Genomic DNA, 25351 nt, shown 5'->3' with positions numbered 1-25351 from the left:
AATCAACTCAAGTGGGTAACATAAAAATGTTTGTAAAAAGGCACCAATTTGCAATTTAACCCTCAAGGATGCCTGCTGTAGAAAACTAATAAACAGCATATTGGTGTTCAACTGAGGGTGCTATGCTGGGGCAGAAGGGAGAAAGCTTTATGCATCTAACCCTTTTTAATAAAGTAAGGTTTATTTACATAAATTTCATCAGAATATTTACCCAATTCTCAAATTAAAACACAGCCATCATTAAATAGGATACTTTCCAACCTCTGGAGTGCCCAATGCTTCCTTAAGGCCTCCAGCAAGCCAGTGAACACCTTCTCCAGGGACACCCAGGCACGGACATATCGTCAGAAGAGGGGCGGGCAGTTGGCTCAGCTGGAACCCCCGATGACCTGCTGCCTGGATCCTGTGAATGGCCGCACTCGCCTGGCCCGGGAGCAAGCCAACGAGGAGGTCCCCAACCAACTGCACCCCTACCCAATTCTCGGTCTAACCCATGTTCCAAGTGGCCAAGAAGTGAAACAGTGGTAAAAGCTGGGTGCTGAAAGTGAAGAGATATGGAAGGACATGCTGTCCCTCATTCCAAACGACGCAGATTTCAGCACCATTTAAAATAACAAAATGCAAAACCACATCATGTTCCTTCCCTTGTAGAGAATGTGCAGGTTTTCCAAGTACTTGTTAAGACTTCCTAAAAAGGAACCGATAGTTTGATTTGTAAATTAACAGGAACCTGTAGTCATCATGCTTTATTTTCTATCCTGGACTCGTGTCCACTGCCTATACATTGAGGATCTGCATGTTGTAACCAAGAGTCATGTGGAAACAAAGCCACAGAAATGCCTTCTCTGTTATCAAGCCTATCTGATCCGATGTGCCCTCTGAAACCAATCAACTGGGAATTTCACATAGTACCTGAATTAAGCCATCAAGCCAGATTGCTCAATGGTTCACTGCAGCTGATGGCATGAGTTCCAGGCTGTGTCTGAACGGATGTACTGCAGAAATGAGAAAACCAGCCTCGAGGACTGACATTGCCCAGACCAACTCAACTCAGATCCATGATTTAACCGAAGTCAATCTTTTATCGGATGAAAATAGTGGTCTCTGCATAGGTTCAAATTTCCTGGAAAAATGGTTAGTGATGGAAAAAAATGGCATATTTTACCAAAAGTCTAAGCTGAAGAAAGCCAATTAATTATAGTTGGGACCTAGGACACTGCAAGCAGTGAATAGCAGGTGGCTGTGCTCTCAATCAAGCAATTGTTCTCAAACAACAGGCAACGAATCTGGTACAACACAACAGGATTTCAGCAGATTGTTTCATCAGAACATCTGCAGGAGTCTTTTAAGACCAATTTAGCTCAGTTTTAAATTGCTAATGGTTGTACCGTTGGTAACTGGCATTGATTAGAATTGGAGCGAGACAATCCTCAGTCCATCACCATGCAATTTTAAAATTCTCATCTCTATTTCTGCCCCCTCCCATTTCTTTAACATCTTCCAGCCTTAGAGCTATCTGGGGGTAGCAGCCCTCCAATTCTGGCCTCTTGTGCTTCCCAGTTTCGCCAGCTCAGTCACCTGTGGCTTTGTTCTGGGCTTCCCAGAGTCCAAGCTCTGATTTTCCCTCCCTAAAACTCCCCGTTATCCTTTAAAACCTACACAATGAGTGCTAATAGCTCCTTGTGTGGTTCGGTGTCAAGTTTTTCCTGAGAGCACTCCCGTGAAGTACTTTGGTCGTTTCACTACGGCAGAGGTGCTCTGTATCGCCTACTCCTGATCAACCAGCTTGTGGGAATGACCTGCAAAAGCACACACTGTTGGAAAAATGCTGTTTCAGGTTTAAAAATCCAACCTGTTGAGAAGCTCCAGGGGATACAGAAAGTGCACACAACTACAGCTAGTGAGCAAATATCGTCTTCCATCAGGTAGAAGATACAGGAGCCTGAGGGCAGATACCACCAGGCTCAAGGACAGCTTCTACTCCACTGTGATAAGACTACTGAATGGTTCCCTTATACGATGAGATGGTCTATGACCTCACGATCTACCTTGTTGTGACCTTGCACCTTATTGCACGGCACTTTCTCTGTAGCTGTGACATTTTACTCTGTACTGTTATTGTTTTACCGGTACTACATCAATGCACTCTGTACTAACTCAATGTATAAGCACCGTGTAATGAATTGACCTGTACGATCGGTATGCAAGACAAGTTTTTCACTGTACCTCGGTACAAGTGACAATAATAAACCAATACTAATACCATATATAACTACAGTTAGAATAATGATTAAAACCTTTAAACCTTATAGTATCTGCGCAGCAGTACCACCCCCAAGGTAGCACAATGCACTGTAGGTATGTCTGCAATCTGAAACAAGCAATTTTCACCATTGAAAAGAAACCGGGTTAAAGGCACTCAGCATAACGTGGATCTGGTGAACTGAGAGCTATGATTTAAAGAGGCAAAGGCAACACTGATTCTTTGCATGATTAACTGTCCTTTGAGTGGTGTCCAAGAGAAAATTAACGAAGGAAACGATGTTGGAATGGTTCAATTAACAAACTGATAAAAATAATACTGGTTTCTGAACAGGCCAAGTTTGATTTGATGCTCTGGGAATGGAGGGCAATTTTAGCACTTTATCTGAATGGCCAACTCGGTTTAAAAAGTGGCATGGCATCTACTAGATTGGTTTCAAGGAGAGAAGTTATATGCAGATACGTCAGCTGCTGATAGCTCCCAAGAGGAATTTATAGCATTCATTCAAAAAACAAAATTCCAAGCAGGACATATTTGCAGTGCAGATGAAACTGAGCTTGCTGGCAAAGATCCTGGGTGTTCGAGACTGAACTACATGCCACCAGTGTGATGGAGAGGCTAACGATTGCACTGTGTAAATTCCACAGGCTCCTACAAACTCTGTCAACAGTAAGGCAAAGAAAAACACGCTAATTTAAAGGGGCTGAAACTTCCAATGTGCCAATTTCAGCTAGAGAGCAGCGTCGGTGCAATTGAAGGACATTAGCCAGAGTTTGCTTCCCGTGGTAGGGTTGCTTAAAACTAGACGGCTTAGGTTTAAAGTGGGGGGGGGGGGGGGGTCCTTCGAGGGGATCCAAGGGGTAAATTTTTTCACACATGGAGTGGTTGGTATCTAGAATGAGCTGCCAGAGGTGGTGGTGGAGGCAGGAACAGTATCAATATCTAAGAGGCATCTGGGGAGGTACGTGAATACACAGGGCACCGAGAGATATGGAATTAACGCAGGAAAGTGGGACTAGTACAGATAGGTGTGATGGTCGGCTGAGAATACAATGGGCTGAAGGGTCTGTTTCTATGCTATGATGTGCCAGAAAAGACAGTCCTGGTGGATGATGACCCTTTTCAACCTCTCATAACCCTTTTCACATCAGATGATAATGTTAAGTTTGTATCTGCTGAATGCAACTTCTGCATTGCAATCTCAGGAGCATGCATTAAGAGAAACCAGCCATCTGGACTGTTACTAGACACAAAAGGCGTGATGGGAGATGGGAAGAGATGGAGAATGTGGTCTTAACATAGATGATCAGCCATGATGTATCAAATGGTTTAGCAGGTTCAAAGAGTTAACGGCGTACTCTGGCCCCCCGTCTTCTATGTTTCTACGTTACAAAAGTATGATAGTGAGAGGAACTGTTGGAAATCCTTCTGCAAGAGGCTGACCATTCTGGATGTACAAAGTGTGGAGGGCAGTGGAACCAACCACGTTGAGTGGATCATAGAACAAAACCTTTCCGGAAGGAAGCTGTGATCCCAACTTGCACGGGGAGGAAATGGGAGTGTCAGGCGGACCAGAAACTTAGCGGCAAGGAGGTGGAGGTGAAAGTGTTGACGGAATGACCGGACATTGATTACCACGAGCCAGGATCAGAGCTGCTTTCTGACGACGGCACTGTGCTGCGCGTTCGTGGACAGGCAGGCAAACATAGGAGAGGAGGAAGACCTGATTACATAGCATGGGTTTCACACAGTGCGTCGAGCTCTGCTTCATTATGTAGAGCAGCAAGATGCTGCAGCCTTAATGAAAATCTATTTCTGCAAATGCTATGGATAACTGTTAGAAAAAAGGCAAGACAATCAATGAACCAAATAAACATGACTGAGTAGTTTAAATACAGTGCAATATACTTCTGCTGCATTTAATGTATTTTGCGTTGTGTTTTTGCATTATCCATGGAGATGCTCCCCTTCATTACCCAGGATAATCCTGATGACCATAAATCAAATTGCTGCAGTAATCTGGAAACTCACCGGAGGGTTTCCGTCTCCAATACAAACCCAGTTGCCTGCAGATTTGCCAGCGGGAATCAAGCTTTACAGTCGCATAACATTTTAACTTTCCAATTGTAAATAATGATAATATTTGAAAGAGAGATTTCTTTCAAAAGTCTTACTCTAAATGAGGTTGAAATACATTTACAGCTTAACAGTAGCTTCTGAATTTTAGATCACCCCAACAAAATTCAATCTTTCCTTGCCTGAAAAATATTTTAAACCAGAAATGTGTTCAAAATTATGCATTATGTACTACAGAAACACAAACTTTTGTTTCCCTATTTGTGAGCATTTTATAGTATTTCCCAAGTTAATGTCAGCAAATTGAAATCTCAGATTTTGACTTCAAATGCTATATTCCCACTTTTACTTCTGTCGCTTGATTTAAGTTATTGAATAACTCAGTCTTTACGAACAGAGAAACGACAATCATCAGACTGTTTGGTATAGCCTGTATTCTGGTTCTGTTGGAGATTGTACCATGATGCTACTTCAGTAAGTCCAATAAGGCAGATAGAACCATTATTAATCCTTAGATCACATGAGCTCTGCAAGAAGGGATTAATGGAAAATACAGTTTATAGACTTAGGAATGATGCATAATAAGGTAAAACTAACAGGGCCCATCATCGTGAAGGCACTGAACACCTTTTCACAAACTCAGTCTGACAAGTTGGTGCTCACCTCGTCTGACTCATCAGAAAGAGTCTTCAGCAACATCGGAAACAAGCCATCCGTATGCCAGAACATCTGCAACAAAAAGAGGTGTGTCAGGTCCCTTACTGACAGTGTTTCATCATCAAAACACATTTCAGTTTCAGTTCCGACCAACATTAGGCTGCATTATCTGTATCAGATGCTCAGGAGAAGGCCGACATAAGAACAAAGTACCAGGTTCCAGTTGCATGTCCTTTCTATCAGTACAATTGTCTTTGAAAGGGAGGAATGGTTGTAATACTCTTTAGCTTTGGTAGTGCATCCCGGACATTTTACAGAACACAGGCACAGTGAGGTGGTGAAGGGAGGAGGCAGGTGAAGGTGGAGGGCAATGGGGCAATGGAGAGAGACGAGTGGCTGGAGGGTGGACTTTTTTGCCTTGCTTTATTCTCAGCACAATTCCAGTTGCGTTCTAGGAGAAGACTGGTTATTAAGTGCAGCGGCAGACTGACTCTTCTGTATCTCGGCTCCTTTCTTCATCATTGTTCGATGATAACCATGCATACATTTCTACCAGACTGAACCATCATTGCTCAAAGGTTCAATACCTCAACCGATAAATGCTTAATGGGAATTTCATATCAAATTAAACTGACAAGCAATTCAACTTACCAAAGGTTGAACCTGTTAATTATAAGCCACGTCCATGGATCTTTCACTGAAAATGCAATTTAAAGCAAACTTCCCAATAAAGCAGAGGAAGAAGGGAGAAAGCTCGAGGCTTCTTATCTCACAACTCGGGGACATGGTTAAATCTCACCGCATCTAAGTTCAAAGCATGCATTTTTTTTTCAAACTGCATGCCAGCTCTCTAATGGGATCAACCTTTGACACAGTTTTTATGGTTTTTGTGACACTTCAATCAGAACACGCTCATCTCATTTGTAAAGCAATTCTGGGTCAATTAAGCTGCATTTGGTCACAAGGTGGTAAAGCACAGAGGGACTCAGTGCCGTCAATTAGAGCAGATCCCCGTTAAAATTCAGTTCAATTGCTTTCTGTATTGTACTGATTAGCCACAAATTTCAAGCATGGGTCACTTCTGACGTGAATAAATTTATTCAAAATACCAAGGGTAATGCGTCAGTTTGGTTGCATAATGCTGCTGCCTCTAAATTAGATGCTTGCGTGTTCAAGTCCTTCGAAAAGCCCGGCAAATAATCCAAGCTGACATGCGAGTGTCATCCTTTAATTAGGACACCCAAGAACGGGTGCATATAGAATATCCTCAGTGCAGGCATATCTTCTCAATACCCTCACCAACAATCCTCTCAATCGGCGCCATTAAAAGCTAATTATCTGAATGGACACATTACAAGCACGAGACGCCGAGCTCTCAGTCTTCCTTCAGAATTATTAACCACCCGTAGGATAGATCCACTTGATTGACCATTGATACTGGCACAATGGAGTCAAGGAAACCCCACGGGAGCACAAGACCTGATCTTAAAAACCCAAGGTATTTGCAGAGTGCAGTGGAATATTCTGCACCTGTCTGATACAAAGCACCTCAAACAACACAAAAGAGGATCAACACCATTCAAACAAAGCAGCCCGCTTGATTGGTAACCCACCTACATCCTAAATATTTACCCACTCCACCACTAGTGGACCACGGGCACAAGCTGTGGCCTTCACAAAAAGCACTGCAGAGGCTACTCCAATAGCACTTCCCAAACCTATAACTTCCACCGTCAAAAAGGGCAAGGGCAATTGGTACACAGCAACACCACACACCGACTGGATTTGGAAACACATTGCTGGTCCTTCACCATCACTGGGTCTAAATCCTGGGATTTCCCACTTCAATAGCACAGCAAATGTACCTTCGTCAGAGGGACTGCAGCAGTTCAAAAGCCAGCTCACCACCACCATCTCAAGCAATGCGCAAGGATGGTCACATGCCCAGTGAATAAGGCCACCAGCCCACCACTAGCCCCACAATGAAGGGGCTGTGGGGATCGTGTGCCCACTGCCTGCAAAGGCAACGCAGAGAACAGGACCAAGGTCATCTTTGGACCTGACGGAAGATCAAAATGCATCATCAAACTCGATTCGCTTTCAAGTAGAGCTGCCATCTCACAGTTCGAGCAACCCAGGTGCAATCCTGACCTCCAGTGCTGTCTGCGTGGAGTTTGCATGTTCTCCCAGTGACTGTGTGGGCTTGCTCCAGGTGCTTCCCAGATCCCAAAGACATGGAGCCTGATAGGTGAATTGCCCACTGTAAATTATAGTGCGTATGTGAGTTGGAGAATTCAGGGAGCATGGAGATAATGAAATGGGATTGGTGTAAATGGTCAGTGAGCTGAAGCGCCCGTTTCTGTGTTGTATGACGCAGGATATCAGAGGAGCTTGAACCTCACGGAGGTCACTTCAGCTTCAAAATGTCTTGTTCACACACTGAGGGGCAGGGAGTCTGACAATGCTGAACGAGATAGTGGACACATCCGCTCAGCTCGTACGGCAAAGCAATGGTTGCCAGACTCGTGTGGAGAAGGTGAAATCATACAGCAGAGGCTGGTCAACCCTCTCTGCCTGGACCTCTTGGAAAGTGCAACCAACTGATATCCTTGACCTTCTGCCATTTTTCCTGCAAAGTCTGCCTGCAGAAGCATTTTACCCATTTTAATCACAAAATTTTGTATCCTGTATATACCATTTTTTGCACTCTTTGTGCTTGCACAATTTTTCTGTCTGCGTTTATTGTCTGTCCTCTGTTCTATGTATGTCCTCTGTTGTGAGAGTCTGGGGGAAACAACATTTCGTTCCTCCATGTGTTTTACAGCATGTGGGTGAATGGCAATAAAGAATAACTTAACTTAAAATCCTCCAAGATTTTGAACATCTCTAGCAATTGTTCCCTTGAACTATAGTCAGAGAATAACAAGCCCAACTTCTCCAGATATCTGAAGTTCCTCATCCTTGCTTCCAATAAATCTTATCAACACCATCTCTGAAAGGACTACATAGTTAAGTGTGGTGCCAGAGTGGGACACAAGAGTCCAGCTGATTTGTAAATGCTTCAGTATAACTTACTGTGGGAAAACTGGAATCTCTGAAGAATGAAGATCCTTTCAGTGATCCACAATTGACCACTTTGGCTTTTTTGAATCAGTAGAAGGCTAGAGGGTAACACTTAAAAAAGCCAAACCTACCATTTTTACAAATGTGGTGATGGGGGACAGGCCAAGTGCAGAGAGAACATATTTACAGGCCCGGCTTAATGTGTTTTTATTTTTAGAGACCAGAGTTCCTTAAACAGCACTATAAGCTGTGGGAGTGGTGGGATTTTCTGTGCCAGCTCTGAGTCACTGGGATGGATGTGCAGAGCAGTTTTAACCTTTCTTTAAAGAAACTTTTTTTTAAGATATCTTTATCAGTCACATGTACATCGAAACACACAGTGAAATGCATCTTTTGCGTAGAGTGTTCTGGGGGCAGCCCGCAAGTGTCGCCACGCTTCCGGCGCCAACAAAGCATGCCCACAACTTCCTAACCCGTACATCTTTGGAATGTGGGAGGAAACCAGAGCACGCAGAGGAAACCCACACAGACACAGGGAGAACGTACAAACTCCTTACAGACAGCGGCGGGAAATGAACCCAGGTCTCTGGTGCTGTAATAGCGTTACGCTAACCTCTACACTACCGTGCAGTCATTCCTTCCCCAAGTCAGAAGGCCAAGGGACCAGGAGGCACTCCAGGTTCTTGAATATGCAATCCAGGCTGGTAGCCCAGTGTAGTGCCAAGGGCACCCCACTGCAAGAGATGCTGCCTTTCAGACAAAACAATCATTCAAGGACGGAAGGAATTGGTCGCGAGCTAACGAGATTTGGGAAGCAAATTGCAAACATGAAGCTTTGGCAATTTAAGACACAGTTGCCAGTGGTGGAGAGATTAAATCCAGGTGTAAGTCAAACCTTTAGGAGTGCAAGTACCTTGGAGGGTCGTGGAACCAGCTGAGGTGGTGTCCAATTACACTGTGGTGTAGCGGTTAGCGTAATGTTATTACAGCACCAGCAGCCTGGGTTCAATTCCGGTCGCTGTCTATAAGGAGTCTGTACGTTCTCCCCGTGTCTGCATGGGTTTCCTCCCACATTCCAAAGACGTACGGGTTAGGACGTTGTGGGCGTGCTATGTTGGCGCCGGAAGCGTGGCGACACTTGCGGGTTGCCCCCAGAACACTCTACGCAAAAGATGCATTTCACTGTGTGTTTCGATGCACAGGTGACTAATAAAGATCTTATCTTGTGAAGTTATGAGAATTCTAAAAGTGAGGTATTCATTCACTAGGAGACAATTAGGTGAAGCAGAGAGTGATGACGGGGAAGGAGGAACAGTGTAGGCGGTTTAACAGCAGCAGCAATTGCTGCAGAGGGGAAGAGAGATTGCCTGCTCATTATTAATAACAGCACTTACGATCACGCTGCAAGAAGGATGCTCATAGGACTCACAGGGAAGTTGGAGGCATTTTGCCTTCTCCTGTGGTCGGCGACTATTTAACCAGTTACCAAAATTCAAATGGAAATGCTCCGCTCAATGAGCTGAGAATGGGGCACGTGTCAGAGAAAAACAAACAATCTGCTGGAGGAACTCAGCGGGTCGAGCAGCATCTGTGGGACGAAAGAAATTGTCGACGTTTCGGGTCTAACCCCTGCGTCAGGACTCGCTGTTTGACCCGTTGAGTTCCTCCAGCAGATTGTTTGTTGCTCCAGATTCCAGCATCTGCAGTCTCTTGTGTCTCCAAGTGTCAGAGAATATGTAAAAGAGCTCAAACACAATACTGACATTGCACTTGGCAAGGTGGATTTGAAGAGGGTGTTTTCTCTTGTGGGAGAGCCTGGAAACAAGAGGTCACCCATTTAAGACCGTAAGACAAAGGAGCAGAAGTCGGCCATTCCGCCCATCGAGTCTGCTCCGCCATTCTATCGTGAGCTGATCCATTCTCCCATTTAGCCCCATTCCCCCGCCTTCTCACCGTAATCTTTGATGCCCTGGCTACTCAGATACCTATCCATCTCTGCCTTAAATACACCCAATGACTTTGCCTCCACAGCTGCCCGTGGCAACACATTCCACAGATTTAGTACTCTCTGGTAAAGAAATTTCTCCACGTCTCTGTTCTGAATGGACGCCCTTCAATCCTAAAGTCATGCCCCCTTGTACTGGACTCCCCGAGACCACTGGCATCTTTAAGACAGAGATGAGGTGTAATTTTTTTGTGCGAGTATCTGGATCTCTTTTCCTTAGACACAGAGTCTTCGAATTTAAGGCAGAGGCAGAAAAATTCTTCAGGAGGAGGAGGTGAAAGGTTACGGGGGAGGGGAGAATGTGGAGCTTGAAGCAGAAGCAAGCTGTGATTTTATTGAACGGGAGTGCAGGCTCACTCCTCTTTGTTGCCCATAAATTCTTATTTCACTGTATTACCATCATAAATGGCTTGGGTGCCTTTTGTTTAATAAGGGAGGGAAGACAAATTAGAGTTCTGACTTCTTATCGCCACTCAGTGAAAGAATGCGTTACACACACACACGGGAAGGATCAGGTGCACCTGGGATCCAAGTAGAGTCAATTGGTTTTCCAAAAGCCAGATGCATGAACAAGGAAACATTTTTAAGACCAACATCAATCCCTGAACTCAATAGGACTTGGTCCCCCAGAGTTACATGATCTACGCAGAGTGATCTCCCATACAAACCAGCACCTTCAGGAGAGGCTGACGGATATGACAGAGTCAAGTGTAGATTTATTTATGAAAGGAAAATGAAGTCATTGATTGATTTTGAAGGCACTTGCAAAATTGCATTCTAATTCCATTCAGTCTCCTGTGATCTAGTGAGATTAATTGAATGTGGGGACGTAAATACTTGCCAACCACAGGCACAATCACTCACTCCTTACAGTTTTCACTGAAGCCATCCAAATATCCCTGTTCCTGCCACAATCCTGCAGCACCAAATAAACCTACCATCATGGCCTGAGCAGTATGTCTTGTGCAGCTGATCCACAGCAGCCTGCACTGTCAGATATACTCGGCTCAGGTACAGGCATAGAGCTACAGGGTGATACAACACAGAAACAGATCCTTCAGCCCAACTCGTCCATGGTGCCCACCTAAGCTGGTCCCATTTGCCCATGTTTGGCCCGTATCCCTCTAAACCTTTCCTATCCAAATGTCTTTTAAATCTTCTTATTTTACCTGCCTCATACTGACAGCTCATTACTATTACTACTCATACTACTTTCTCTGGCAGCTCATTCCATGTATATGCACCACCTCCTGTGTGCAGATGTTGCCGCTCAGGTCCCTTATAAATTTTTCCCCTCTCACCTTACTCCTCCCTCCAGTTTTTCATTCCCTTTCCCTGGAAAAAAGACTCTGTATATTCACCCTATGATTTTATGCACCTCTGAGGTTACCTGCTCAATCTCCTACGCTCTTAAGGAATGAAGTCCTAGCCTGCCCAACTTCTCCCTATAACTCTGGCCCTCGAGTCTCGTCAACATTCTCATAAATCTGCTTTGCATTTTTTCCAGCCTTATGACAGTATTACAGTAAAACTCTGATACTGGCATCCAATTGTTCGGAAATCCTGATGATTCAGCTCACTTGTTAGCCCAGTGAGAGAGACAGGGATCTGAACTGAGAGTCAAGCATGCAGCTGGAGCTGGGGTCAGGAACACTAGTGTCGCAATCTGAAACATGCAAGCTGAAACTTCCAAGCTTGTATGTTTCACTTTGAGCTGAAACTCACCAGAATCTATTTCCTACCTTTAAACTCACCGAGCACGAAGTAAGATTTATTATACTACCATTGGTAGTATCTACAGGAGGTGCTGCCTCAAGAAGGAAACATGCATCAAAGATCCCCACCATCCGGGCCATGCCAGCTTCTTGCAGCTACCATTGGGCAGGAGGTACAGAAGCCTTAAGTCCCACACCACCAGGTTCAAGAACAGCTACTTCCCTTCAACCATTCGGTTCTTGAACCAACCGGCACAACCCTAATCACTATCTCTGTATAACAACACTATGACCACTTTGATTACTTTGCACCACAATGGACTTTGTTTTTTTTGTTCTAATTGTGTTCTTTCTTGTAAAAACTGTGTTTAGTTTATGTTTTTCTTGTGAATGTTGTGTATCTGATGCTATGTGCCTGTTATGCTGCTGCATCCAAGTTTTTCATTGCACCTTCGCATAAATGTACTTGTGCATATGACAATAAACTCGACATTGACTTTATTTAAATAGAAAGTGAAATAAAAATGTCCTTGGGTTTTAGCACCCAATAGTGTGGAAAATCTGCTCATCTGACATTAATGTCCTGAGGGTGCCGGATTATCGGAGTTATACTACAGCAGGGTTCTGAGGAGGCCTCAGCGTTACTAAATTTAAGGGAGAAAAGACTCTGTTAGCCAAGCTTCCTGTCTGTTCTAACAATCACCTAAAGGGGGGTGGGGGATGGCGGGAGGATAAAGTGTGACAGGTCCAAGTGACAAAGTTCACACAGGAGGGAGCCTATATCAGTGAGCCACAATGGGAGAGACAGAAAAAACAGGTTTAAAATTAAATGCTCAACCTACTGCTGACTTGAGTCAACAAGCCCCATTAGTGCGGTACCTGTCCACCACCCTTAGCATTCACCCTCTCCACCACCAGTGTGCAGTGTGTACCATCTGCAGCTACTTGCCCAGGCTCCTCCAACGGCAGCTCCTGAACCTGAAGCTTGTACCCTCAAGAAATACCAAGGGCACCAGAGGCGTGGGAACAGCAGGACCTGTAGGTTCCTCTCCAAATTGTACACCGTTTTGACTGGAAATACATTGGCAGTCCTTCATCACCACTGGGTCCAAATCCGGAAACACCCTCCCCAACAGCACTGTGTGAGCACCTTCACGCAGGGGTTCAAAAAGGTGCCTCGGCACCCCCAAGGGCAATTAGGGATGAGCCAAAAAGCATTGGCTTTGCTAGTTAAGTCCAGACAGTGAGAATGAATTAAAGATACAGTAAATGAAAATCAACAAAGTCACAGCTGCTGAAGATCTGAAATATAAACAGAAAACATGAGAAACGCTCAGCAGGTCATGCAGCATCCGTGGAGATAAGAACAGGGCCCTTGGTTGTAACTGAAGAGGAGTCTTCAACCTGAAGAGTCTTCAACCTGAAGTGTCAACACTTTCTCTTTGTGCAGATGCTGCCCACCTGTTGAGTGCTTCCAGCATTTTCTGTGATTTCATGTTAAATAAAGTACAGCTGCCTGTTCCAGGGCAACCCTAAGCAGCCATACAATAACCACCATCAGAACAAGTTTCCACACTGTGCGTGCACTATTCTATTCTTGCACCTGCAAAATGACAGATGCAGCTAGGACAGCATCTCAGCACATTTGACCCAACTTTTAGACGTGTGCATGCACATAGCATCAGGACAGACACACAGGGAACTGGTTTTGTTATTTTACTCGTATTTCTCTGGTCGCTGCAAAACGTCTGACTTGTTACGCTAGGCCAAACGGGGCAAGGATTGACTTTGCCCTCTGAACAATATCAGTCAACCAGTTTGGTTTTTATTCTGGTTAATGAACCTGAACCCTTGATATCTGGATTAATAATCCATGCTTCTGGGCTTGCTAGTTCAAATGCATGAACAGTTCTCCAACTTTCTGTCAGAGCAGGACCTCCTTAAACAGGGACATTTCCCATTATCTTGAAGGAAAACATCACAGGAGCCAAGTATTCTGTTCATGCCTGGGATATGGACATTGCTGGCAAAGCCAGTTGTTATCACCTATTCCAATCACCCTTGAACTGAGGCCATTTCAGAGAGCAATTAAGAGTCGACACCACGGCTGTAGGTTACGGTACACGACAGACCAGGTAAGGACAGCAAAATTCTTTCCCTGAAGAATGTTAATGAACCAAATGGGTCTGCACTTGTACGAGTTCACATTTAAACAGTGGAAGAGCTTTAGAAGGCTGTTCAAATATCTCAAAGCATTTCAAAGTAACTACAAACATTTTGCCCACAGTAACATCCTAAGTGGCTTCATTTTGCTGAGTGCAGCTAATCTCTGCTGAGACCATATTTGTATCCACAAAGGTGACTCTGTTAGATAAAAGCTAGCTGCACCTATTCGTTGAGATTAGGCATGGCTTCAGGGCTCTGCTCGAGGTAATCAGGTTAGGTGGGTGGGCAAGAACCAGTCCAATCTCCAACTCTACTGGAGAAACCTCAGAGAGCAAAGCTGTACCCCCAGCTTCGCTGCCTATTAAAGCAGTCAAATTCCACCACCCCCTCCTACCCTAAGGCTCTGCACGCCCCCGAGATTCAGAAACATATAAACTATTAAATATCAAACAATGTAAAGATTTAAACATGCTTAAAAATCACCAAATACAAAGGAACATTTCTGGATGTAAAAATAATTTAGAAAATGTAACTGCTTTATTCTGGCCTCAATGCCTTCGTTCCACTGAGCAGACTCATGGATCACAATTCCCCCTGATATATTCATTTTTTCCCTCATTTTTTAATCCATTTTTTCCCTTTTCAAGGTCAACCCTTTCCACACAATACTTCCATGCAACAATAAGTTGCTCCTTTGTTCAATCCAATTCTTCAGATTGCTGAAGATGGAACACTTCCAAAGAAACTATTGTTTCTCAGTAGAAAGCAACTGTGTAAATATTTCCCAATTTTTGTACCATTCCTCATCTATTGTCATCTAAGGCAGCCTGATCCTCAACCTATCCAAACAGCTTTATTTAAATTTCAAACTCTAGACTATATTACTAATTACCTTTTCAAGGGCAACCTTGCTCATACACTTAACATTAAACTCCTGACAGAATTGGCTTTTCCTTACCACACTCCTCTTTGGCTTAAACCTTTTATTAGGTCTTATAAACTTCACCTCACTTGAACTCTCTTCACTTCTGCATTCTCCTCTCCCCATCCAGCTAGTAACTTGATTTGCCAAGACACTGGTTCCACCCTGAAGACATTGCCTTAGATGTCTTCAGGATGGAACCAAAGGCGGCTACATCCAAGGGCCAAGAAATGGGATTAGTATGAAAGGGTGCTTTATAGTTGTCTTGACTACGGTGGGCAGAAGGCCCTGTTTTTGGGCTGTATGACCATCTTAATGATCCCTCTTTCCCAGTATTGATGCCTTGAGGTGAAATCCACCTCCCGCATCAATCTTTGATCCATGCATTTGACTCCGTGATCCCTTTATTCCAATGGGAATTTAAAGGTAGCTGGAAAAAATTCAGAAATAATTGTGTCTCTGCTTTTGGTATCTGGGTCCTTAAACTTAGCAAAATATCATTGGTTCCTCCTTCTTTATGTTCTAGGGAGTGGAAATCATTAACCCTCGTGCCAGGAATGTAACTTTCGTACTCAAAGTCGGTGATGTGGTGAATAATATCACTCCTATACCCTACACTAGATCTGTTTTTTGTCCCCTGTTCAAATGACCTCCGGTACCACTGTGGCGTGATCAGTTTGCCCATCCTTTCTGCAACCTTTGTTCTCAGCCATACAAATAGAGAGCACCTCAAACCTGTTGGATATTGTCAAAGGCTGAGACTTCGTCAACAACCACCCCCTACCTGTTTGAATAACAAATCATCCTATCATTAACAGGTGACCCATTTTAAATTTAAACCAAGGGGTGCGACTGCCTCCTGTGGGCAGGCACGGTAGTGTAGCGGTTAGCGTAATGCTATTTCAGCGCCAGCGACCCGGGTTCAATTCCGGCCGCTGTCCGTCAGGAGTTTGTACGTTCTCCCCGTGTCTGCGTGGGTTTCCTCCGGGCGCTCTGGTTTCCTCCCACATTCCAAAGGCGTACGGGGTTAGGAAGTTGTGGGCATGCTAATATTGGCGCCGGAAGTGTGGTGACACTTGCGGACTGCCCCCAGAACACTCTACGCAAAAAGATGCATTTCACTTTGATGTACATGTGACTAATAAAGATATCTTATCTTATCTAAGCCATCTAGATATCTTTTCCTTCCTTTGACGCATCACAAAATCTGCAACTCAAACTCCAGCTCAACATCTCAAGTCTAAGTTCCTTAAAGTAGATGTGGTTGTTAGGATTCTCACAGGTCTCCACCAGTATCCACATGCTTCAGGTACAGCACATCCCGATCAAATCTTCTTACATATATTCAATTACTTGAGCCTTCTATTTGCCCAATACTTTATTTCAACTAATTAGTTGATCTACCAAAAGTAATTTAGATTATTTACATCTACATTTTAGCCTCTTGTGAGCAAAAGAAACATAGGAGAAGCCAGGTAAATCTTTAAACCCTGAACCTTATACGAACCACAAACAAAATGCTGGAGGAACTCAGCAGATCAGGTAGCATCTGTGGGGGGGAAATGGACAGTTGGTGTTTTGGGTCGAGACCCTTCACCTCGTCCGGATGAAGTTTGTTTGTCGCTCCAGATTCGAGCACCTGCAGCCTCTTGTCTCTCTCACACAAACCACAAATCGCACCCAATTCCCAAGATGACAAAGTTCCCAACATCTTTCCGTTTGAAACATTCTCCATATAACTCAATGGTGCAATCACTGTAACTAATCAGGATCTCATCTGATTCCCATTTACAGAATTGATCATTGGCTATTTTTCTGTGAATGATCTTTCTATCTGTTTCACTGAAAGCACCGTACTTAGACTTCGCCATTCCACCAAGGTGCCATGGAGGCAATCAATGTTATTCACAAGGGGGATTCCTAATCTTCAGGACTTGGAGTGATGCAGGTAAGTGCTACTGAGCTTCAGATCCACTGGTACAAGCAGCATTGCAGCACCCGAATAATCCTCAAGGCTGGATGGAGGGCTTCATCAGGCTAATCTGCTGCAGAATGCACGGCAGGACATGGTGTGTCCAACCCTCACGTGCATTATTCAGTCATCACGTGCACTGGTTCGTAAAGACTTCCCCGATGAACTTTTGAACCTGCCCAACCTTTTCTCAACACATCTCTTAACACCGACTACTGTCGCTTGAAAAGTACACTCCAGCCTCAGCTTCTAGCATACATTGTCAATCAGTGCTTTAAAGAAAGTTAACTGTTCCCTTTTCTCCCCCCAGTTGTAGATACGGCCTATACAGCAAAAACACATTTAGTTACCCACCCAAGTCGATGCAATTTGATTCATTTCTGGAAAAACAGGGAGTTAGGAAATAAATTAAAAAGCAGGACCTCAAAGGGGTCAATCTCAGGATTACTCCCAGTCCCATACACAAGTGGAAGCAGAAAGAGGGGTCCTGGTACATTAAGCACAGAGCTAGTGCACAGGAGCAGCAGAAAGCTAAGGGGATGTACTTCAAGGGGGTTGGAGCATAAAAGTAGTACTTGCTACAACTGTACAAGATGTTAGTGAGACTACATCTGGAGTACTGTTTACAGTTTTTATTCAAGGAAAGACAAAGACTGGAGGCAGTTCAGAGAATATTCAGTAGGATGATCCCAGGTATGGAGGGATTGTCTTGAGAGGAAATGTTGAACAGGGTGGGTCTGTACTCATTGTTCAGAAGAGAGAGGCGATCTTATTGAAACATGCAAGATTCGGAGGGAGCTTGGTAGGTTAGATGTTGGGAGCTCGATTCCCCTCCTGGGAGAGCCTGCAAACAGAAGGCATTTCTCAGAAGAAGGGAGTGCCCTTTTGAGACTGCTGAGGAAGAATTTCTTCACTTAAAGGGTTGCTTTAGAATTCCTTGTCCCAGAAAGCAGTGGAGGCTGAGACAGATGATTAATTAGTACGGGGAACAACGGTTGTGGGGATAGAACAGGAAAGTGGACTTCAAAGATGGATCCACCAAGATGGTATTGAATAACAGAACAGGCTTGAGGGGCTGAATGGCCTGCTCCAGTTACTATTTCTTATGGCCTCATGAAGGGCATAGATAGGGGGAACGCACACAGTCTTTTTCCCAGGGTTGGAGAATCAAGAACTAGAGGGCACGGGTTTAAGGTGATAAGATTTCTTTATTAGTCACAGGTACATCGGAACACACAGTGAAATGCATCTTTTTGCGTAGAGTGTTCTGGGGGCAGCCCGCAAGTGTCGCCACACTTCCGGTGCCGACATAGCGTGCCCACAACTTACCCGAGGGGCAACTTTCTCACCCAGGGAGGTCAGTATTTGGAACGAGCTGCCTGCGGAAGTGGTTGAGGCAGGTACACTAACATTTAAAAAGGCACTCAGACAGGTACGTGGATAGGAAAGGTTTAGAGGGATACGGGCCAAACTCAAGCAAATGGGACTGGCTTAGATGGGAACCTTGGTCGGCACGGACCAGTTGGGCCAAAGGGCCTGTTTCCTTGCTGTGTGACTGTGCCTCCCCTCCGTGTTTGTGCAGCTGCCAACTAGGCCCCAGCCGCTAGTGGCCGAGACCATCTCCTCCACCTCACTTCTGCACCGATTCCACTGACTCAGTTTCCACTCCTTGTTCACAGGCAATCACTTCAGAACAATCACATGCATTTATCCAAGCAGCTGAATAGATCAGCAGGCCATGCTATAAATGCATCGCAAAACCCCATAGACAACAGCAAGGTTAATGAGCAGGTCACCTGTGTTGTGCGCTAATTCAGTTGGTTACAAGTTTTATGATGAGCAAGATTTATACCCGCAAATAAGCCAAGGTTTTGAAAGACACAATGGAGAGTCACATTACAAGTTGTTCACTGCACTAGGCGGCCCCACCTCCAGCTCCTCAGCTCATCCATTGTCCAAATCCTCCTCCTCACCTTCATTACCTCTACACTTGAGCACTCCACAGTAGCCCTGGCTGACATCTCGCACCATTGCTATCCTGTACCAAACCCTCTGCACACATCATCCGCATGCTTGCCAACCGCTCCAGCAGCACTTTAATTATAAAATTCATGCATTTATTTTTAAATCACTCCTTGGCTTCTTGGATTCTACATTTGTAACCTTCTTCAACTCAACAATCCTTCAAGATATCATTCAGTTCTGGTTTTAGGTGTAGCTCCAATTTTAATTTCCCCACTACTGGCAACAGCATTTTCTGTGGCTGAAGACCTCAGCTCTGAAATTTCCCATCAAACTTCTCCAACTCTACACACTTCTTTTCCTTGTTTAAGATTCTCCTTAAATCCAACCTCTAAGTCTGTCCCAAGCTGTTAACTTATTTGTTTCACTGCCTTCAGATGTTTTACCACAGTAAGGGTACTGTATAAATATAGGTTGCAGGAAGCAGAGGGTAATGGCAGATGGGGGTCTGTAACAAGTGGTGTACCAAAGGGATGGGTGCTGGGACCCTTATTGTTGCTGTTATATATTCATGACGGATGAGAACGTAGGTGGTCTGTTAAGTTTAACCACAGAACCACAGAACAATACAGCACAATACAGGCCCTTCGGCCCACCATGTTGTGCCGACCTTCATACCACACCTAAGACTATCTAACCCCTTCCTCCCACGTATCTCTCTATCTTAAATTCCTCCATGTGCTTATCTAACAATCCCTTGAACTTGTCCAACGTATCAGCCTCCACCACCACCCCAGGCAGCGCATTCCATGCCCCAACCACTCTCTGGGTGAAAAACCTCCCTCTGACATCTCCCTTGAACTTCCCACCCATTACCTTAAAGCCATGCCCTCTTGTATTGAGCATTGGTGCCCTGGGAAAGAAGTGCTGGCTGTCTACTCTATCTATTCCTCTTAATATTTTGTACACCTCTATCATGTCTCCTCTCATCCTCCTTCTCTCCAATGAGTAAAGCCCTAGCTCCTTTAGTCTCTCCTCATAATCCATGCTCTGTAATCCAGGCAGCATCCTGGTAAGTCTCCTCTGCACCCTCTCCAATGCCTCCACATCCTTTCTATAACATTTACAGACAACACATGAATGGAGGAGTTGTAGGTAGCAAAGATAGCCTTAGGAGACAGTGGGACACAGATCAGCTGGAAGGTTGGAGCGGTGGCAGATGGAATTTAATCCCGACAGGCGAGAGGTAATGCACTTTGGGAAGTCCAATTCTGATAGGACAAATAGAGTAAATGGCAAGGACCTTAGGAGTGTTGATGTACAGCGGGACCTTGGGGTGCAAGTCCATAGCTCCCTGAAAGCGGCAACACGGGTGGATGGGGTAGCGAAGGCAGCACTTGGTATGCTTGTCTTCGTGGGCTGAGACATTGACTGTAACGCTGGGATATCATGTTGCAGCTGTGCAAGACATTGGTTAGACCACGCTCGGAGTACTGTGTGCAGTTCTGGTCGCCACACTACGGGAAGGATGTGGTAGCAACAGAGAGAGTACAGGAGAGAGTCACCAGGATGTTGCCTGGAAGGGAGGGCTGCAGTTATAAGCAGAGACTGGACAGGCTGGGTTTATTCTTTCTGGAACAGAGGAGGCTGAGGGGTGACCTGATAGAGGTTCGTAAAATTATGAGCAAAGATAGGATATATAGTCAGAGTGTTTTTTCCCAGGGAAGGGGAGTCTAGAACTAGAGGGCACAGGTTTAAAGAAAGAGGGGAAAAACTTAAAGAAGATCTGAGGGGTGGGTGATGGGTGTCTGGAACCAGCTGCCAGAGGAAGTGGCAGATGCAATTACAATTTTTAAGAGGCTTTTGAATGGGTACTTGGATAGGAAATAGAAGGATATGAACCAAAGACAGGCAAACGGGACTAGCGTGGATGGGCATCACAGTTGGCATGGACGAAGTGGGATGATAGGGCCCGTTTCTCCATCCTCCATTTCCACTGACTCTCCTCGTTTGGGATCTTGATGGGTCAGCCTCTTGTTCATTATCATCCTAAAATTGAGATCTTGATTCGCCTGCTTAAGCAGTTCAATCTCCTTGTGTAGCTTCCCCAGAGCTTCAGAGTGCTGCTCGTGCAGGAACCCATGATTCTATGATAAGTGCAGGCTGCTGGAACACATTCTGGACCTGCAGCACTGACATGGATCTGGGATCACATGCATACGGATCTGTGGGCTTGATAAATTACCTCAAGCTCTTACCTTCCTGGGAGTTTTGATATAAAGATGATACAACCACTTCAAGATAGCAATTCGTGTCATCATCCCTGTGACTGTATCGTGAAGGTGGCGATCCAACACAAGCACAATCCCGTCCAAGTCAAGGGTCTCCCGAGAACGGTCGATCCTGCAGCAGACGAAAACAAGAGTAGCACCATACGTAAACAGTATATAACAACTTAGTCCTAAAAAAAAGATTAAAACAGTGTCCCAGTACATGAAACAAAACTCTCAAAAACTTCTGAGTGGAGAAACATTGGAGAGAGAGAAAATTCAGATGGAGAGTTGCACGGCCCGCGCCATATCACACCATGTTTACCTGACAACTACATTATCCTTACAAAGCAGTTGTAGTTCCCACTTAAAATACGCTGTGTTATCTGATATTAGGTAATGGAGCAAAGAAGTACAGGTGGAGTAGGCCAATCTGATCTTCAAGCCCAGGCATCAAGATCACGGCCGATCGTCTCTGACAGTGCCATTTTCAAGCACCAACCTTATATCCCTTCATTCTTTCAATACCCAGAAATCTGCTTAGAATGAAGACGATGACCAAGTCTCCATTGCCCTGCACAGTTACGAATGCCAAAAGTGAAGAAATATTTCCTCATCTCGGTCTTAAACAGCCTACTCCTTATTCTCAAATGGTGACCCCTAGCACCTGCCAGAGGAAGCACCTTTCCTACATCTTTCTGTTTCAATGTAATCTCGCATTCTTCTAGACGCTGGAGAAAAGCAATGTAAAACGTGAGGCCCTCAACTATCTGCCTGTATAGTTATTTTGTCAGAGTCCCTAAGCATCTACACGAAAATAAAGAGACGGTGCTTTCAGGATGTATGAAAACTCAGACAGAGAAAAAAATAAGAACCACATGTCATAGACAGAGGTAGAGCAGGCAAACCTGAAGGCAGGAATCTTGAATCAAGATTTTAATGAAAATGTCTGAGATGCACAAGGCTACACTGTATGGACAAATGCAATAAAAATTGAAGTAAATATCTCCATGTCCATAGATTTACAGTTGCAACAGTGGGGAAACCAGCAACAATGTAAAATCTGCAGCCCGGAGACCAGTCCTGGCTTTATAAAGACTTCAAAGAGAAATTTAAATTGGGATTAGGCAAGATTAACTGTGGACTCTGCACGCACGTTAATATCTCCCCAACGTGAAACGATCCAAAACAGACCATCTTTTTCAACAACACCAGTGCAACTTAGATAAACAATTTCTTGTGTTTACTACTTTTACATTTATGGCTTCCATCAGCAGTAAGCAAACAGGCAAAACATAGCTCTGTTTACACTCTAAATCTACTCACCCCTCCTTCTCAATACTCCAACACTTGAAAACTGACAGGAAGATAACAACTGGTCACCTCTCCTATCCCCTTTAGTTGAAATACCTCAGAGAATCTCTTGAAGTGATGCACAAGTTCTCACAGCCAAATGATGAGGATTGGGACAATTGTTGCAGGTGAGGGTACAGACTGTACCTACAATATCTGGATAGAAATTTATCCTTGCTTGCAAATAAGTTTAACGTGCTTAGTTATTAGTATTAAACAGAATCAAACAGGTCTTGTAGAGATAGATGGTTTTGATATCACACAGTTCCACAGATGCAAGTTAATCCCTCTGTTCAGTCCGGTTGTATGCATTCACGAAGCAAGTTATTACCTGTTTGAAAAAATGAAGAAGCTCACTTAATACCATTGAGAGTCCTGCGCTCATGAAAGTAGAGTCGGAGCACAGAGTCAATCCCAGGAGGGAAATTTGCTCGTGTTACTGGTAACTGGCACACCTGACTACATTTACTAACCTGCCCACCTTGGCTCAGTCAAGCAGTTCTCCCACCTGAATCAAAGCTCGCAGTTCAAGTCCCTGAAACTTAAGCACATATCTCGTCTGCCATTCCAGCAAAGTACTGAGGGAATTCTGCTCTTTCAGATGAGACATCAAACCATGTCTGGCCTCGCAAGTATTTGTAAAGGACCCCAGAGCAATCTTTTGAAGAGCAAGGGCAATATTTATCTCTCAAATGCTATCACTAAAATAAAGATCATGTAGTCAGATGAAGCATCTCGACCCAAAGCGTCGACTATCCATCTCCCTCCACAGATGCTGCCTGACCTGCTGAGTTCCTCCAGCATTTTGTTGTTCCAGATTCCAGCGTCTGCAGTGTCTCGTGTCTCCATCGTGTAGTCATTATCATTTTACTGATTATTATATTAAACCTTGGATTCAAAAATACTCAGCTCCAAGCACTTTGCATATACTAAGGTTGTGACAAATGCTATATAAATGTAAGTTTTTCTTTAATTCTTTTTATTGAGACATTCATCCACAGGGAAATTAAGAGCCTTCTGAAGAGTAGTCGCTGTTACAATGTGCAGCATCCAATACGCACACAGCAAGTGCCTCAAATAGTAATGTGTTTTATTGAAAATCCAAAGAACTGCAGATGCTGACAATCTGAAATAAAACTGCTGGGAAACAGGATTGTTGTTGAAAGTACAGGGTTAGCACTGACGTGGCGGACTGAAGGGCTGTGCGGCTTCACGATTCCAAGAAGATTCCATCTGGTCAGGGCAGCCTGTGCGGAGAGATGAAGAGCTCAAGTTTCAGGCCATTGACCCTTCTTCAGAACTTATCGATTTCCCTGGCAATTTTATCCCTTAAACAACAATAGTAAAGCAGAGCAACAAACCATCTGTTGGAGGAACTCAGCGGGTCGGGCAGCATCTGTGGAGGGAAATGGACAGTCGACGTTTCGGGTCGAGACCCTTCATCTGGATTGGGAAGAAAGACGGGAGATGGCCAGTATAAAATGGTGAGGGGAAGAGGTGGAGCAAGAGCTGGTGGGTGATGGGTGGATCCAGGTGAGGAGGGCTGACAGGCAGATGGAGGAGGGGAGGGCGGGAACTGCAACAGAGGCCGGGAGGTGATAGCTGGAGGCAATAAAGGGCTGCAGATGATGGAATCTGATAGGAGAGGAAAACGGAGCACGGAACCAAATAAGGGAGGTGGGGCAGGCGCATGGGAACAGTGGGGGGAAGGGACCCAGTGGGAGGAGTGTGGGGGTGACGGGCAGATGGAGTGGGGTGGAGGAGCAGAAAGAAACAGGGTGATGGGGGCTGGGGGGTGAATGTAAGAAGAACTGGGTAGATCAGGAGGAAAGAGAAAAGGGACAGTGGGGGAGCAGGTTACCAGAAGTTGGAGAATTCAACGTTCATGCCATAAGGTTGTAGACTACCTTATCTTCTAGTAAGGTAGATGACTACCTTATCTTCTAGTAAGGTAGATGACTACCTTATCTTCTAGTAAGGTAGATGACTACCTTATCTTCTAGTAAGGTAGATGACTACCTTATCTTCTAGTAAGGTAGATGACTACCTTATGGGGAGGCAGATTGTGCTGGAGATACTCAGCATGTCAGGTAGCATCTGCAGAGAGAAAGACTACTTCTCTTCTGAGAGACAAAAATGGGGAATTTGGTGGTCTCGAGATACCAGCTGGGTTTTAGTTTTACATCTGTTCTGAGAGGATGGCCCCACTGATTGTAAGGTACTCCCTCAGCATTGCACTGGAACGTTAGTCTGGAATTGTGCTGAAGTCTCTCAAGTGGGATGAACAAGCCTGACCCTGAGGTAAGGGTGCTATCAAATGGCACAGCTGCAGTAGCAGGGTTGTAGTTGTTCTCGTGGTATAGACTGTGGTAGGAAAGAAATGACTGCATCATCGTAACTCAGTCCTCTTCGCAAAACATGATCTACCCTCCTCAGAACCCCTTGCTCCATCTGCAGACCGACTCCTCCAACCTTAGAAGCTCTCTGCAATCCTTTTCCAGTCATCTGCAGAGATTCCAAAGGCAACGGTGCAGAAGAAACTCTGCAAGCATCCTCAAAATCTGAGCATCTCTTTCAAGATGCTTCTCAAACTTCAGAGTGAGCACATTCTTCAGGATCTTGTGATCCAGAATGCAAATGGTATGAGTAGCCATCCCATCTCTTTCCTTGCTAATCAATATTCCCATGAATGATGTAACAGCTTAATGAAATAACTCCATATTTGTAACGCTGCTTTAGTATCATATTTGAAGAAGCTTATGCAGGAACCTGATATGAAAGCTGTTTTAGATTTTTGGCACATTTGGTATAAAGAGAAACATATTGAGTAATGGCTCATTATTTAAATTAAACGTTTTGCTTCAGTTGACAGATTGTTATTGTTCCAGGTTCTGTTCTGTGAAAGACCAAAGTTCTGTGAGACTTTG

At 44.6% G+C, this 25351-nt stretch overlaps 1 protein-coding gene across 1 annotated transcript in view; it reads right to left on the bottom strand.

The window, feature by feature from the left end:
• vac14 (vac14 homolog (S. cerevisiae)) overlaps positions 1–25351 on the bottom strand; it is a 300909-nt gene that overhangs the window by 214201 nt on the left and 61357 nt on the right. The window contains exons 12-13 of the mRNA XM_052028507.1: positions 21060–21204; positions 5003–5068 (exon numbers count right to left, since the gene is read on the bottom strand). Of these exons, the coding sequence (XP_051884467.1) occupies positions 5003–5068; positions 21060–21204 (211 nt within the window). The remainder of the gene's footprint in view (positions 1–5002; positions 5069–21059; positions 21205–25351) is intronic.

Source organism: Pristis pectinata, chromosome 13 (genome assembly GCF_009764475.1).
Source record: "Pristis pectinata isolate sPriPec2 chromosome 13, sPriPec2.1.pri, whole genome shotgun sequence".
NCBI lineage: Eukaryota > Metazoa > Chordata > Chondrichthyes > Rhinopristiformes > Pristidae > Pristis > Pristis pectinata.
Note: the sequence above shows the minus strand (reverse complement) of the source record. Positions and strands in the feature narration are given on the sequence as shown.